Raw genomic sequence first — 16,978 nt, 5'->3', positions numbered from 1 at the left:
TTTAACAAATAGATATTGTTTCAGAACGTGTATCACATATTAATTATCTTAATCTATATTGTTAATTGAGAATTAAGAAAAAAAAAGAGGAAAATCTGCAGACAAATAAGACCACCCATGTTCCCCAGTTTATGTGAAAAAGATGTGTGCTTGTGTTTCCCTCAATATGCATGGCAGTGTAATACATATTCAGCAGATCTACTAATACAAGTACAATTACATATTTAATTGTCTTCACTGAAAGCAAGATATTTTTTTAATGTACAAAAAAAAGAAGCGATAAATTGAAATTGAAGTTTGTCCTATTGCAATGCGTTTATTCAATATGTTCTTTACAACACTCATACAGCACATATGGTATGACGCTCTTAATCTTAATCTACAGATAGTTATGAAGAAGGAACTCAAATGACAAGCAATGTTTTAGTTAGTAAACTAAATACATTAATACAATTTGGATGGCAAAGGTAGGCAAAAACTGTAACTTCTGCAAATCAAATTAGTATTTAAGGGGTTTTGCATGACAGTTAAAAATTAAACTAAAGTAAATGAATATAGGGCAATATATATCTTTTTAAATATATGTTTGCAAAAGTAACACAAGACATGGATCTACAAGCCGAATACCAACCTCTTCATAGGTGCATCAAAAACTCACACATCTAGTTTTAAGTGCTTCGAACAGACTGCGTTTGACAATTAATTCACTATAGAACATTTTAACCTCTCTGAAGCATTCTTGCCGACTTGACAAAAAAGAAAAGTCATGCAACTGTTTTATATGAAATGGTCATCCCTCAGCACACAGAGGCACTACAACCTGTGGGATAATGGCATTCTTAAATATTTCTATGGAATGGTCATACTAAAGAGTTATCATTTGATATCAATATACAGGACTTGGCATGATGGAAAATGAGTCACTTTTTAAAGTTGAAGGTACATAGTTTCTAAAAAATGAGTTGACTAGCAGATATTTACACAGCCAATGCAATTTATATTTACATTTAAAAAAAAAATCTATGGCCACACAAAGTCCATGTGCAGTGGGTCTAACGCAATGCTTCACTGGGCTTTGGTGTTTCACAATCCTTCATTACTGGGTGAAAACATCTCAAGGCATCATGGAGACTTCATTGACATTCCTGTGCATATACACATCAAACCGCAGTATGATCTGATGCGTTGCATTAATCAATCCTTTACAACAAGAATTGCACACGTCGACGACTCCCCGCTGTCAGTCACGCTTTGGCAGTTCCTCCACAAATCCACCAGGGGTCGCCCTCCACCTGCTGCAGGGTCAGTAGGCGGCGGCGGCAGCCACCGGAGACGGGCAGCCAGGCTCCGTGTGCTTGAGGTGGCAGGAGTGGCAGAGAAGGTGTCCGTTCAGAGGGTAGCAGCGGTGGCCCTCCTCGTCGTTCAGCTCCATCTTACAGTCCTGAGCCACACAGAGGAGGAACAAGGGTTAGCCGCATGCACTGACAGGCTACGGGAGCCTGAAGAGAAGAATGGAGGATAATTGGTCTGATATCTGCTCTGCGTTGACCTCATTTCCCAGCACTGACAGATTGGACAGCAATAATTACCGCGTTAGTGGGCAAAGACAGCTTTTAGAACAGATTCCTTTCTACATTTACAAAATGATTTGAACTCGCCATATTAGCAAATGCCAAATATGAGCATACTGAAAAAAAAGGAAAGAACAAAAATATCTGGCCAATAAAGGATTCCTTTATATATACTTTATTTAATCAGGAAGTCACATTGAGATTTAGATCTCGTTTAAAAGAGAGTTCAGAGATATTTATAAATAAAAAAATGATAACAATAATGACATAGGTATATCATAATGAAATAGATCAGCATGAAAAATCTGAAATATAGTTTTTCTGAAATATCCTTGGCATAGGTATGAAAATGTAATAAAATACCAGCAGATTATGTAAAACAATCACTTAAAAATCAATTGAACTTCTAAACAAATATTTAGAATGTCTGTATCAATAGATAGCAGCGTGTCAAACTTACTTCAGTCTGCTCTAATAAACTATTATCTGCCTTTTTGGCTCGCTTCAAGACAGAAATGTTTACAAAGACCAAATTCTAATGTCGCTCCTCTCTCTCTAATGTCGCTCCTCTCTGAACAGCGATGAACAAATAAACGGTGCGCTGCTCCTCACAGCCCACTGATTTTTATTTTCAAGTGTGAGAACAGTAGCTGTCAATCAGTCTTTGGTTTAAAAAAAAAGAAAGAAGCAGAAGAGGCACTTGAGTAGAACGATGAGATAGGGATGATGAGGTGTTGCATACCTGCTCTCCTCAGCAGTGTGTCATTACAGCCCAGACTGTAATTAAGATCAGGGATCTACTCGCTATGATATCTCTTAATGAGCCATTCAGAGGGTTCCTGGCTCAGAGCCACTAAACAGGCATGTTTTCAGATGCAAAGCTTCAGAGAAATGTCACATTTTCTTTTCTTTAAACCCACCTCACAGTGATAGCATTCCACATGGTAGTCTTTGTCCATGGATACGACTCGAATGGTTTCATCAGACCCCTGGAATGAAATTCAGACTGATGAACGCAAACAAAGCCAATCTTGGCAATCTGTCAGTCTATAAAAGTGTCCGGACACCGACATAAGCCAAGAGCTGAACCGTGTGTGCTTTTAAATTATGAATCATACCCACATACAATAATATAGACACACAATAAAGCAACAAGGATTCAAAGACTGGAGCAAATCGTTTATAAATAAGTACAAAGATCCTGTGTCTGAATCTGTACATTTCATATTTGTGTGCTCTTTGTCCTCGAGACAGGAGGTGTTTCTTTTTTAGTCATCTTTCTCTGATTACAATATCAGAGAGGGAACTCCCCTGAACATTCGTAACAACAGTACATAAATGCACACAGACTAAGACCCCCGCCCCAAAAAAAAACACACACACACACACACACACTACCTCTCCTCTAAATACCGGCCTCGCTGCTTACTCAAAGGGGAGGGCAGGGGACATTCCAGCAAAGTCAACTCTAATTTTGGACATTTCTTTGCTTTTGCCAGCATGTCCTGCCTGCATGTGAACTGTACTTCTCCTGCTACCCATCTGCCCCTCCTGGACACCACATTGCATCAAAGGCCAGTCATATTAGGCCTCTCATTGTTTGATCTGTAGTCTCCAGGGAAATATGGCCATACTGAACAACATGCTCAGTTCGGTGTTCGGGTCATAACTGAGTCAACACGAGCAGATACGGATTCATAAGCTGCTGAGCTGCTGCCGGTGGTTAAGGGTCCACAGGTAAAAGTGAACGACCCCTCGATGTAATGAAGGTATAAAGCTGATCATTTTTTTAGAACATGCTGGAATTCATTTTACACATTGACAACTACTGCACTGCCAGGAGCAAAATCTAAACAAATCACACAATATACATATGAGAAAAACAAATAGTATGGACAAAACTAGTATTCTAAAGTATTCTAAATCCTATGTTGTGTTTTTTTGTGTTTTCCCAGAACAAAACCCAGATTCTGTACATTTAACACAAAGGCTCTTAAGACCAGTTTACCACATTACCGTGATAGGAGAATTATGCCAAAACATGGTGATATAGAAAGACTATACGTGATAATGTTTCATCGTGACTAAAGGTGAATGTCAGCTTACCTCTGAGGGCAGGATGGGCTGGTTACACGCTACACATTTAGGCGCCAGGACCCTGGAGGAGCAATGAAAAGACAGTTTGAACTCAAATAAGTAAACTGAATGCAGCTCATGTCCTGAATGTGAATCCACTCCATCCAAAGACGATAAAGGTTACAGTTAATATGTGATGTCTCTCTTACAACTCCCTCTCCGTCTCCCCTGCTCTGACCCTGACTAGATTCAAGATGGAAGGTTTGCAGATGTGCCGGCTTTCCCTCACACACACACATGTGATTCTCCGAAAATTTAAAAAAGGAGTAGAAAAATGAAAAGGCAAAAGGAATGTATTATTTCCACACACATGGCAGGCACCTGGAAGTCCGAGGGAATAACAAAGGGCCTCTCAGTGTGGACGGGCATGACTGTGGCTAAAAGTCAAACACGCTGTATACACAATACGGTTTGTCTGATTTAATCAGCGTAGAGAACCTGTGAGAGCTTCCAGACAGCGATTCTGTACGACTTGTCCCAAGCGGGGAGAAGAACGGCTGCAACTGTGGAGCTGCTGTTACGGTTGAAATGCTAACAGGTGATCACTTTAAATGGAGTTTATACAAAGCGAACAGGCACAAAACGTTGATTTCCCACTCAGATGTCCAAAGAGCATGTTTGCTGTTGCGTTTGGGAGCCGTGGCTGCACGCCACCACCTCTAACTGGACAGTGATCTTCTCTCCCTCCTCCCTCCCTCTCCTTTCATCCCTCACTAAACTTCTCATGTGTCTGCCACACGTGGCAAATAGACTCGGTCAACCCTGCTGCAGCACATCCCGCAGTAGCGAGGCAAATGTTAAGGGGCCGTGCCGTCATCTGGAATAAGACACCTAGACCTTTTTCCGGTGCATCGCTAAACTGATTTAACGCAGCTAAATCCAGACCATGCGCTCTGGTTCCTTTGAAGTGCTGTGAAACAAGTGGCCCTCACCTGTGGTAGTCTTTGAGACAGTAGATCTTATTTTCAGTGTCCACAGTGAAGGGCACTCCGTCAAGGCTCTCGTTACAGATGACACAGCGGAAACAGCCAGGGTGGTAAGACTTCCCGAGGGCCTGCAGGATCTATAAAGAGAGAAACGAGAGACGGATATCTGGACATCAATACTCTTATTAATTCCACACAATTTTTATCTAAGCGTATTAAAATAGTCATTGTTCTTAAACATTTTTAGATGAACTTGAAATGATGCCTGTGGGTATATTGGGTCATAACAGCAGCTGAGAATAGGACCAAGCTAAGAATACGTCACCAAGAGTACTCAAATAATATATACATATATATATATATATATATCCTGAAAACAAAGAATCACACCTAAGCTAAAAGGAAAATATAGCAATTGGAGAAGATGTTTAGAATCATGTCTAAAATCATGTCTAAAAAATCCTTCGTATGCTGCGTCACTTCCTGACTTGATCACATGCTTTGTGTGTGTTTTTACCCACGAGTCTGTGCATCTGTGCGTCTGTGCGTGTGTGTGTGTGAGTGTGAGATGCACATGCAGAGCCAATGCTTCCTCTTGAGCATTTATCCAGATGTGGCCACAAAAAGTTTATTTAGGGGGAAGTCTGCTGAGATCACTTGGCTCGGACCCATTCACACAAACACACACAGGCAGACAAAACACTCAAAAGTACACACAACTGGAGAGAAGGAACAGACACTCACCATGTCCATGATCAGATGTCCACATGCGTTGCACTTGTCTGCAGACTGCTGGAAACCGGAGTACTTCAACAGGCAGAGAAAAGACGACAGTGATGTCATTGGAATTTGGGTATTTAATGGATGACTGAAGTCTCTGACTCTCTGTTTCAGACTGAGCACTAAACAGCTCCACAATTTCTCCCAGGCATAATCCAAAGTAGCCTATATGGTTTAACATGTGTAGTTTTACTAAAACCCCTCTTTAAAACGGCTCAAACTTTCCCTCTCTGGGAGCAAGAAAAGATCATAAAGGCAAGCACTTGAGGAATGACTGAACAAAAGTCAATATGGTGTGGTTCCTTAACGGATACAGTGTATGAATCAGCTCAGCTTTATCACGTGTTAATATGTATGAGCAGCGTCAGTCAGGAGAGGCCACCCGAACAGGCCTCGCAGAAGAGCAGACGTAATTAACAGCACAAAGGGAGAAAGCCAGAGCAAATGGAATTCAGTATACATTTGGATTTTAATTGAGCCAACAGGAGCTTTCGGTGGAAAGTGAATTAGATGAGGTCTTTTACCGATGGCTCATGGGGTAAACACGCACAGAGCTACTGACAGGAGGATTAGTGGGGAAAATACAACCCCAAAAAAAGGTGGATTTCCTATGAAAACACAACGTGCACAATAGAAAATGTGTGTTGGAAATGACAACAGATTTTACCAAGGGGGTTTCGATTGTGTTTAATTAATGAACATCCTCTGATTATGCATACTGAAAGCTTTCTATTTTTGCAAAGTACATACAGTCATTCTGCACCGTTGTGAATGGCCTGACCCTATAAACCCTAGCAAAGCAGCCTCTCCAGTTACTGACCTGCTTCCAGTCCCACCCAAGGGAGGAAACTGATACGAATCAACAGCATTAGATGCAAGAACATGCAACCAATGTTTTGTATTTAAGTTGCAGGCTGGCAAGTTGATTATAGGTTGATTATTAAGTGTAAGGCACACGGACTGAACGGTGGTTTAAGGATAAACTGATAACCTCCTATTTTGATAAATACAAAGATATTTGTAAACTTTGAGACAATTGAGATGTCGACTGGGTGAAAGAGAATGCAGCTCATAGTGTGTGTTATCTCAACCTAATGCAACAAATGTCACAAAGCCACATAACTCAGTTGAGGCACACAAAATATTGATTGTGTATCGACCGCTCACCAGAAAGTCCTCTTCGCAGAAAACCCTCCCGCCGACGTAGTAGAACGCCTTCCCCCTCAGCCTTCGACCTGTGGAAACAGACACAGAAGTCCCGTTGCATCATTTCACGAGAGCAAAACACAGCACCTGGGACTCTTAAATAAAAAAAGAAAACATATTCTTATTATTGAATTACAATAAGTAGATTAACGCAGAAGAGAAAAAGGTAAGTCAACGATAGAATGTCGAATTGTCTTACTGGAAAATCTTGCAAAGCCATGAGAGCAGTCTCAGAAAATAGTTCGAGCACTAATGCATAAAGACCGCGGTGATTAATTACAGCCATTGGAAGGTAATGGACCCTCTTGCAATATTCATTATATCTTGCTGAATTCCGGGCAGATAAATCAAACAAATGGATCTTTGGTGTGCTGGTGTCTTAATATAATATTGCTGGGGCACAGAGTGGGTTGCAGTAAGACAAGGACCACATCTGGATCAAACACGCGTGTGGGGGGGGATGCTGATTAAATTAAATTACTAGACAGGTGCAACAGATTAAACACTCTATACTGCTATATTGGATTTCATGGCGACCACAGGCTAAGACCTAAAACAACCTGCTATTCTTCTTTTTTGTTCCTTTCTGGTGTCTTTCCACGTGCTTGGTATGCTTCCTGTCGCTCTGTGTGTGCTTTAATAGTGCTATGATCTGGTGCACACACACACACACACACACACACACACACACACACACACACACACACACACACAGAAACCACTTCACATAGCTATTCTTGCCCAGGTCCCACAGGAAGAGAAAACATTCCTGACATTTTCTTGAGTGGGGGGGTGAAGGAGGGGACAGCAGGGGAGAAGAAGGGGTTAACCTCGGTGAACAGGAGTCTTCTTTATCTCCCATGCTCTGTTTACCTGAAAGCTTGTATCCAGATAGTCTCACACAGTCATTTAGTCACAAGGAATTTCAGTTTCATTCTTAAGACAGAGAGATTCAGTTAAAGGCATAACCCCAGGAAAGGACGTTTTAAATAAAGGGCTTTCTTTAGATTCATTTCTTGAGAACACGAACAACAAGTCAACAAGCCGTCAGTGCTGAAATAATATTTTGGCACATCTCTTCATTGGAAATTGTGGGGTTTGGCAATTTGCCACACCCTATATTTCACGGCAGCTATCCTGGGAGTATTAAGCCATCGAGGGCAAAGTTTCAAATCACTGATGATCCATGAAGAAAAATAAATTAACTGAAACCTTGTGATTCATTTTGTTTGTACACCAATGGCACATGACATTGTCTGAACCAGTTATTCACAACTACATTACCGTACTTTAATATAATAATGATGGCCATGCAAGCGATCTGGCCAAGGCTAACGCAATAAGTGACTGAAGAGGAGAAGAGTCATTTTGATCGGGCCAAGGTGTGGACCAGGCCTTGGGCAATTACTGAAGACACTGAAGACAGTCTTGGCACTGTGTCCCTAAAGGAAAAGGGGAAGGAGGACAGGGGATGGAAGTGAGATATGGGCCATCCCTCCTCTTCACGGTCCTGTCTTTTTTCCCAGTGAATCAGAGAGGGAAGGCTCTGAGCTTTCCGGAGAGATAAGAGCTTAATTAAAGTCAGGAGTCAGGACTGATTATTTGAAAAGAACTGCGATTATTGCGCTTTCATCAAAATGTAAAATACCTGAGGGACAGAACAAAACACAAGGCCATTTTATAATTAAAACATTCTCTGAATTCCTTTATGTAATCCCATTCAGAAAATAAGAATTGCAAAATAACTCCGCCATGTCCTTCTAATTGGGACTCGACCCTGTTCTTTCCTGTAAGTACATTATCAAAACAAAGCAACATCTTATATAGCAATTTCACATTAGTAGACTCTTTTCTATGAGAGGAAGTCTCACCCCCTGCCTTGCTGAAGATATCTATGTATGTTCGATGCATTTAGAAGAAGTGTGTTTTGTAGTCTGAATGCATTTCTCTGATTGTGGACAGCACCTGGGGGTGTTTGGTCAAGGTACCGACAATCTACCCACCAGATGTTAACATCCAAAGGTTTCAGGACCAATCAGATCCTTGTTTGTGTTCTCCAAAGCTTGCTGACTGGCTGGATGGGACAGATAATATGAAAGCACAATCTGCTAATGTGTAAACTAGTTCCCCTGATTACAAATTTGAGCTTAATCTCCAACTGGATTGGGTTGCAGCGTTAACTGTTTGAATACAGTCAATGATTACCCTGGAGGGTAGCCCCCCGCTGCAGCAGTGCTGAATGAGTCCTGAATCCCAGACATGCAGCCTGAATGTTCTCCTGGCTCACCTTAGAGGAACTGGTGGTGTGAGGGCATGAGAGGGAGTTCACACTCATAAAACATAATTGTTATGCAACTCCACAAGAATGACAGATTTCTTGACATAAAGACTCTGGAGGAAGATGAGAAGGGATGCTTAACATACAGGCTCTGTATATGCCTTGTGCCGTTTACTGTGTGGGCAGCATGAGTGCATGCATGCATCAGCGTGCCCCTGCCTGCTGGCTGTGAGTGGTGTGCACTCACTGAATGGTCTCCCTGTCCCACACTGTCCTCCCACCTCGCTGCACTCAGCTGACATAACAGCACCCAGTGTGCTCCTGGAGCCAGACCCACTGAAGGCCCCTATGCCTGCATTCCCCCCCCAGCTGAGATGCTTTTCCCTGGGGCCACTCGCAGCCAGCACAACCCTTATGCTCTCACATGGAGCAAGCTATGAGCGGTATGTGGTGTGTAAACTCCCCCCCACGATGTCTCCTCTTTTTCATCTCCTTGCTCTCACACACATGTATAAACACACAGGACTAGGGGGTCAAAGAAAACACAGACATGTATTTTTGGGCGTAACCAGCAAGGTCAAAGGTGCTGCAGAATAATGGGCCTGAGTGGAGGTCACCACAGTGCCGCACATACTCCACATACCCATCTTGTAATTGGGACAGAGATTTTTAATTGGTTGGAGCACAAAGTCAGGTCATTCTTCAACTAGGGAGGTGCACGGCTGTCCAGTAAGGAAGCTACGGGTCCCACATACTTCGGACAGCGCAGCCAGGGTGATGAGCCTCAACTGACACCTGGCTGCACCTAATTGGTCAGGTAAAGTGCAGCGATGAATGAGTGGTCCATTGAAACACGCTACACTGACACACAATACACAGTGTAAACAAATAAGCCACGTAGCCACCGTAACCAGAACACGCCATTATTGTGTCCACAAAGTATTTTTGTGGTTGTTTTAGTCTCAAGCTCTACACCAGACTTGGATACAGTCTGAGTATCTAACTATACTAAAGGTTATTTTATTGACTGATGGATAAATTAGGTCGGCAAAAGGTCTTGCTCCATGTGTCTTTGTGTGGGCTGCAGGAGTGACTGGCACACCCAGAAACCAAACACCAGTAAGCATAGGACAGTAATCCCTAAATAATTGTTGGTTTCTGCTCGGGGGCGATGGATAACTGAGGAAGAAGGTACAACTTTGAGTCAAGAGGACAGGGTCTTTGGCAGCCTATTAGTCAGGAGGTGACATGAGCTTTACATGTGAATCGTCCGAGCAGGTGAAAGTGTCAGTGAAGGTATGCTGTCTATGTGTGTGTACTTACTGCAGGCGCTGCAGGTGAAGCAGCTGTCATGGTAGAGGCTTCCCATAGCTTGGCAGGCCTGGCTGGCTCCATACACCGCCTTGTTGCACTTAACACAGACGCCTGGAACACAATACAACATAGGAGCAAGTCAGGAAGGTCACAGGGAGACACACATTTCAGCCACTGATGCATTTATGATGTAGATTACACTGCATCGACCCAAACAAAGCAATACTAAATCTGAGATATACATTAAGAGAGGCTGTGATCCTGATTAATCCAGACAAAAAAGAAAATCACTTCAGAAAGCTGGGGACTGGGATATATCATTGAAAGGGGAAATACATCCAGATTTGCTTATTTGACTTGGCTCAGAGACTGAAAAGTCTGTTAATAAAGACATGTTCCTACCCTAACTACACACAGTCCCATGTGGCTTGATATTAATATTAACTGATTCACTCATCCAAGCAAAGTATGTGCTGAGAACAATGTAAAAAAAGAAGAAGAAAAAAGATAAAAGTGCAAAAGACCTAAAGGACTAATCACATGAGAGCATGCCATGCAATATTATATATGTCTCCTTTGACTTTGGACTGCTCATCTAAAACACAGGGTTTCCATGTGATTAATACACAGCGTGCTGCTTATGCAACACTACTTTCCTGAGACCTGGCATGGAAATAATATCTTTCTCCGCACTAATTCCCTGCCAATCTCCATCTTTCCCTCTATGGCATGCAGCAATATGACAACTGGCACATGGAGGACCGTGAAAAGTGACTACCCCCAACTTTGCTGACCGTAATAGCTGCTAAATCAATCAGATACAGAATGGTATGACCTTCCAATCATGAAGTATTTACTTTAAGTAACAGAGAGGGCAATGGCACTGATGGAAGACGACAGCAAGAGCTTCTCTTTTAGTGCGAGGCTGTGTGTGCATGAGCATGAGGCTATTTGTGTGTGCATGTTGTTTTTATAGAAACATTCCCTGGAGATGAAGAAGAGCGTGGCCCAGCCCAGGTCCTGCTAGAGCCCTGACAAAGAAACTTCTGTTTTCACTGTATCCAACACACATCACGCGGCTGCCTCCCCCAAAAACACAGTTACATTTAATAACCTTCAAATGTTTCCTCCCTTAGACTTTGCAATATACAACTGGGTTATATATAATTCAACTAGAGCCTCTCCTAATGCCACAACAAAGGACACATCATTGGGGGGCCCCAATGGCTGGAAAGAAGATTTAGAGATAATGGAGGGATATTATTAGAAAGCAAAAAAATGTTGGTCTTATGTAAGCTATTTGTTTACATGAAAACACAAGGAAGTATGTAAGAAAAGTAAGAAACTACTGAAATTATGGTGAAGGAATTAAATTAAATGAATGAGTGACGTGCCTTCAAATCACAATCTCTGCTTGTCTGTAAATGTTGACTACAAACAATTCATGTCCGAGAACCAACAGGAAAACAGTACACAGTGCTTTTTCAGGACTTTCTCCAGACCTGACACTGAGCCAAGGGCATTTTTTTCTGACTTTTTTTATAGCTTTGATTAGTATGCTCCATGTGAGCAAGAAATGCAGTGAAAAACCATTCACTCTTTTCCTTTTCCTGTTAAAATAATTCTTGTTTTCATAGTAAACTCCTTGCCGATTGAGCCATTACAAATCTGTCTTTGGCCAGAGTCCCATATTCCAAAACAGCGTGATTATTCAGGAGACTGACTGCCTGCTTCAAGTGGGGGGAAGGGAAGCAAAACATGCAGCCAAACCTTTGCTCCACCTATCCCCCCCCTCACCTTTCCCAGTTGTCAAAACTCCCAGTAGATGTCTGCTTGCTGGCCAAAACACAGCTAACTGAAAAAGTGGCCCTTGCTACACATAGCTGTTGAGTTTGTATCTCTTCTACAATTAGCCCCAAAGTTTTAGATTCATATACGACACATCCATGACATGATTCAAATATGAAAAGTAGCAAATCTAGAACATCAAAGTCACTGTAAGAAACACACTGTGACATTCACAGTTATTAACTGGCAGCCATTGACAAGTAACTTACTGGGAAAATCATTTTACTGGGAAATGAAATAATGGGAATATGGGAGTTTACAGTAGGCTACTGCTCACAAACACAGTAAATTACTGTAGATTTCACAGGCGTTTTTTACAGTGATATGTAAAAGTATCACAGATGGGTTGCGATGTGTTTTATATTACAATGATTCCCAGACTACCTCCATGCCAACATCAGATACGCTCAAATGTTCCTCCATCACTAACATCATTAGCTAACCATTCCACCTGTGTATCCATTACTTCTAGTTATTTAAAATGTGTATCCTTTACTTTCAGCGGATTATTGTGACTTCTCTGCTCGCTTGTTATTACAACTGACTCAGGTTGGTGGAAGGTGTGTATACCGTGCTGGTAGCTTAGAGTAGCAGTACTAGTAGTGTTAGCACTTCTCCAATAGCCCTGAAGTAATCCGATTTTTAAGAAAGACTTTAAACGACTGATCAATGAAAGACAGCCTTTCTCGCTAAAAATGTACAAAATTCCATCTATGACACAACTACCACATGATATAATAAATGCAACTTCTAAAGTAGCGATTTTGTCACGATTGCATCACTATCAAACTTTTACCACAGCACACACACACCATTTAGGCCGTATTTATTGACAGAGCACTGATATGCATGAGAGGAGATCACACTCACACACTCACACACACACACACACACACACACAAACAAAAGAAAGCCTCCAAATGTCTGCCAGTGCACAAGCCAAGAATCCCTGGAAAGAGTTAAGACAAAGTTTTCCACTCAAAAGCCAGATGGGATAAATTAATCCTCCATCTTAACACAACACTAAATGCTTAACTGAATGTGCGTGTGTGTGTGCGCTCGTGTGTGTGAGTGTGTGAAAGTCAAAGGGGGGAGGGGGGGGTAACTGGGATGCCCCACCACTTCTCCTTGGCCACTTATCCTTTCAGGCTCTTGTGGCCAAGGACAAAGTCGCATCCACAAACTTGGTGCTAAATCTCTCCATTTGTCTACTCATCCCTTCAAATGCCCAGCAGGCACCTCTAAACCTCTAAACTTGAAATGGGACTCCCCTCCCCTTTGTATCTTAAGTCCTCATATCTAAAATCCCTTGCTCTCTTCCTTCAGACATTCCTCAGTGTTCCCCTGGTGCAGCCGTTTGGCACTGGACTCATTTTCCCAGAACCTACAGCTGCAATTTTACCAATCAGCACTTGGTGTACGTTTGGGAAGGCGGATGAATCCCAGCCTGTCCTGTGTATGGATACAGCTCCCTGGATTGGTTAAACACATCCATTAGCACTGGAAGATACTTTTAAAGGCACATTATGTCTAGTCCTGACTTCCGTCAGACTAAAAAGGCCTTCCATGATGACACTTAAATTTGTCAAGAATACTGGCCTGCACAAGTTTTTTTTCAGGCATGAAAGCATGACTCAGAGGATGAGCCATGGTCTAGTGGAAAACTCCATACAGTAACCGCGTGTGGGCTACTTCTACGTGGGAACGAGTGTGAAAACATCCGTAACATTCCCGTCGCTGTGCTATTTGTGAGCCTAGCCGTGACAGTGACGTATGCCAGAATATCTTCCCCTAACACACCGATATAAGCACCGGGGGTCTGAGGATGGCTGGAAATGTCTTTCAACAAGGAGGCAAAGGTAGAGGGTGTGTGTGTGTGTGTGTGTGTGTGTGTGTGTGTGTGTGTGTGTGTGTGTGTGTGTGTGTGTGTGCTCTCTGTGGCTTCAAACACGATATCACCCATCCCACGCTCTCTTTCTCTCATTGTCATGCTTTCCTATAGGGCGACATCCCATTTTCATGAAAGGCCTTGGCTTCTTTGTCACCTGGCTAACATGTGAGCACCACCAACACACACACACACACACACACACACACACACACACACACGCCTAGCAACATACCAAACATCTCACCTATTTACCGTATCTGCAACAGTCTTTCAGGTGACCTCAGCAAAGCAACGCACGTGTTCTTTCAACGTTGCATTCATTCAGCTTACTCGTAAAACAACAGCCATGGTTTCTGTTTCCCAATGGGCCCCCAAGTACCAGAATTAACCGTCACAGGTGCTTATTATTCGTAATCATTTTCCCTGTGTGAATGCGTTCATCACTTGCACAAGCATGCACGGCACGCTCACGTAGCGCCATGAAACAATTTGCCAGCACAGATCTGCGATGACATAATATGTGCAAATGCAACTGCTCGTCAAACAAACTGAACATGGGAACTTATTGACGGAAGCGATCGAGGCCTAACTAATGAGTTATGTCATCAATGTTGTCTTGTAATATATGAAATCTCCGGGAAGAGATAGCGGGCAACATTCTTCCTTTTGGCCCCTGGCCCCACCTTTTACTACCAAAGCTTTTGGTTCAGCTGCCAAGTGGGCAGACAATGAATCATTTCAAAAAAAGACAAGAAACTAATTAGGAAATGATTCTGTCTGCATTCCACAGGAGAAAAGAAGAGAGAAGCTTGCCTCTTAAGTCTTTGCTTTTTATCAGCAAAGACCATCAAGAATGCAACCAAACAAATACTTACAACAGTTGGGTTGCACTCATAATTAAGACACAGAAACAAAAACAGGGTCAATGTGTGTGTCTGTGCGTCTGGGAAGCACAGAAGAAGGGTGACAAAGGGCGACAGTGTGTGCATGTAAATATGAAATGAAAAAAACGAGTGGATGTATGTTCTGAACTGTGGGTGGGCGGTTCTGTCTTTCAATGGGTTTCACAGCTGTGGGCTGACTAACAGAAGCCCCTTGATACATTTGGATAGTTTAAACTGTCTTACCAAAGTAGTCAGTCTTCGGTTGGGCATCCATCTCTTTTTCCAGTCGATTGGTGAGGGCTTCTAACTTCATTTCAGCTGCTGAAGGCCCGTGTTCAGGGGGTGCGCTGAGAGACTGACAGGCTAGTTGGACAGGCTTGGAGGGGTACAGGATTTCAGCGTCAGCGCCGAACGCATGTCCACAGACTGGTATTTGGCTCTGTCCTTGACCCTGGCTGCTGCTTTTGGACACATTGCCGGGAATCAAGGTGGCAGATGCCACCTGGGCTTTGGGTACAGGTGTCTCAAAAGGTTCAGGTGGGAGCGGGGACGCTGCCAGAGGACCATTATGGCTGGCGGAGGGTCTCGAAGATGGAGAAGATGCTGCGTAATGGGCTGGAGGGTGTGTGGAGGGCGGCTGCATTTGGAAGTCAGCTCCTGCCGTGAAGGCGCTCAGAGGCAGGGCCGGGGTGAGGTCAGGTTTAGCTGGCTCTCCGGACCATCCCCAGGCCGGCCTGGCAGATGAGGCTGGACTCAGGTTTAAAGGCGGGGGGACGCCCTGAATCTGCTGGGGTGGAAGGCTGTTGGCGGTGGAAGGTGCAGACTGGCGCTGGGGCTGCTGCAAAGGTGGGGAGAGCTGGCTGTCTCTGGATGGGACCCAGGCAGCCGGCTGGCTGGCCGGGGAACGAGCATGTGTGGGCGCGCTGAGAGACGCGTTTCCTGGGCTGGGGGGAGAAGGGGTGTTGTGCGGGTATGAATGAGGCTCTGAGCGCTCCTTATTATCGTAATTGTTTCCGTAGCCACTTCCCCGGCCTACTGGAAGTTCAGACTGGATGCCAGCGTGGTGTTTCTGGCCGTCAAGCTGCGCGTACTGACCCGGCGGCACCGGGCCGGAGAGCATCGGGGGCTTCGCCGCCGCTTCGCTCGGCTGCCTGTAACTGTTGATGGGCGGTCTGTCTTTGATGTAGTACGAGTTGTTGTGGCCCCCACCGTTCATTTTGATGGCCTGGCTGCTCTTTGCCATCTCCTCTTGCTGCTTCTGCATGTGTATCTTAGTCATCTTAGTGGCAAACACTTTTCTCGTCTCCTCAAAGTCGGGGTTGTTTCCTGCGTCCCTCCTCATCCGAAACAAGCCGTCTCTGGAGGCTTCGTACATGTTCAAGTCCTCGATGAACTTACTCGCCTCGAGTCCTAAATCCTCGTATTTGTCCATGTTGGAGATACTTTATGGGTCCGCTTCAATGAAGTAAAGTACAACAAAAAGTAGTTATATTTAACGGAAGAAGTCTAAAATACAAGTCTGTAAAAGAGAGTGAGTTATTATCTTACGCGTCAGCCGCTCGTCGTCTTGACAGGAGACGAGGAGACGAGGAGACGAGGGTGCAGGGTGAAACTTTCCTCCTCTTCCAAACTTGCGTGGTCCTGCGTAGAGACTTAAAAAGTTAAAAGACTCCGCGTCCTCCTCGGAGAAAACCGTCCGAGCTCAGCTCCAACAAGCCGCCGTCTGTCTGGTTATGAATGCGAGCGAGCAGATCCCAGATCAGATCAGACCGCCCGGACGACCCCGCGAGCTGCTGCCCTCCTCCTCCTCCTCCTCCTCCCTCCCGCGTTACAGTCCCAGCGGGGAACCTTCATTCATAACCACGTCCTCCGCATCTCCGTCGAGAGAACACAAAAAGTACTTTAAAGTAGTCCAACTCGCTAATGTGTCGGTAAAGTGTTGACCGGTAGAAGCCGCGTCACGAGCCGGGACCGTGGGATAAGCGTTGGCGCGCGGAGCCGTACGTGGCCACCGGTCGACATTTGGGACCGAGCTCGAGGGGACGCTTTGTTTTTAAAGCTACAGTGTAGCGAGGAACGGCTTCATGAAAACAGATACAGTCCCAATGTTAGCTTTCCTGTAACTAACGGTATTCAAAATAACC

General features: G+C 43.9%; 1 protein-coding gene across 1 annotated transcript; it reads right to left on the bottom strand.

Moving 5' to 3' along the window:
* Positions 1-307: 307 nt before the first annotated feature.
* Positions 308-16,266, bottom strand: limd1a (LIM domains containing 1a; the record flags this gene model as incomplete). Its single annotated transcript, XM_079227061.1, has 8 exons — positions 308-1,441; positions 2,492-2,560; positions 3,678-3,729; positions 4,640-4,770; positions 5,378-5,440; positions 6,581-6,648; positions 10,221-10,322; positions 15,078-16,266. 8 exons carry the CDS (start codon positions 16,264-16,266, stop codon positions 1,304-1,306), a joined length of 1,812 nt encoding a protein of 603 aa, XP_079083187.1. The 3' UTR covers positions 308-1,303.
* Positions 16,267-16,978: the final 712 nt, after the last annotated feature.

This window comes from Taurulus bubalis, assembly GCF_910589615.1.
Source record: "Taurulus bubalis genome assembly, chromosome: 12".
NCBI lineage: Eukaryota > Metazoa > Chordata > Actinopteri > Perciformes > Cottidae > Taurulus > Taurulus bubalis.
Note: the sequence above shows the minus strand (reverse complement) of the source record. Positions and strands in the feature narration are given on the sequence as shown.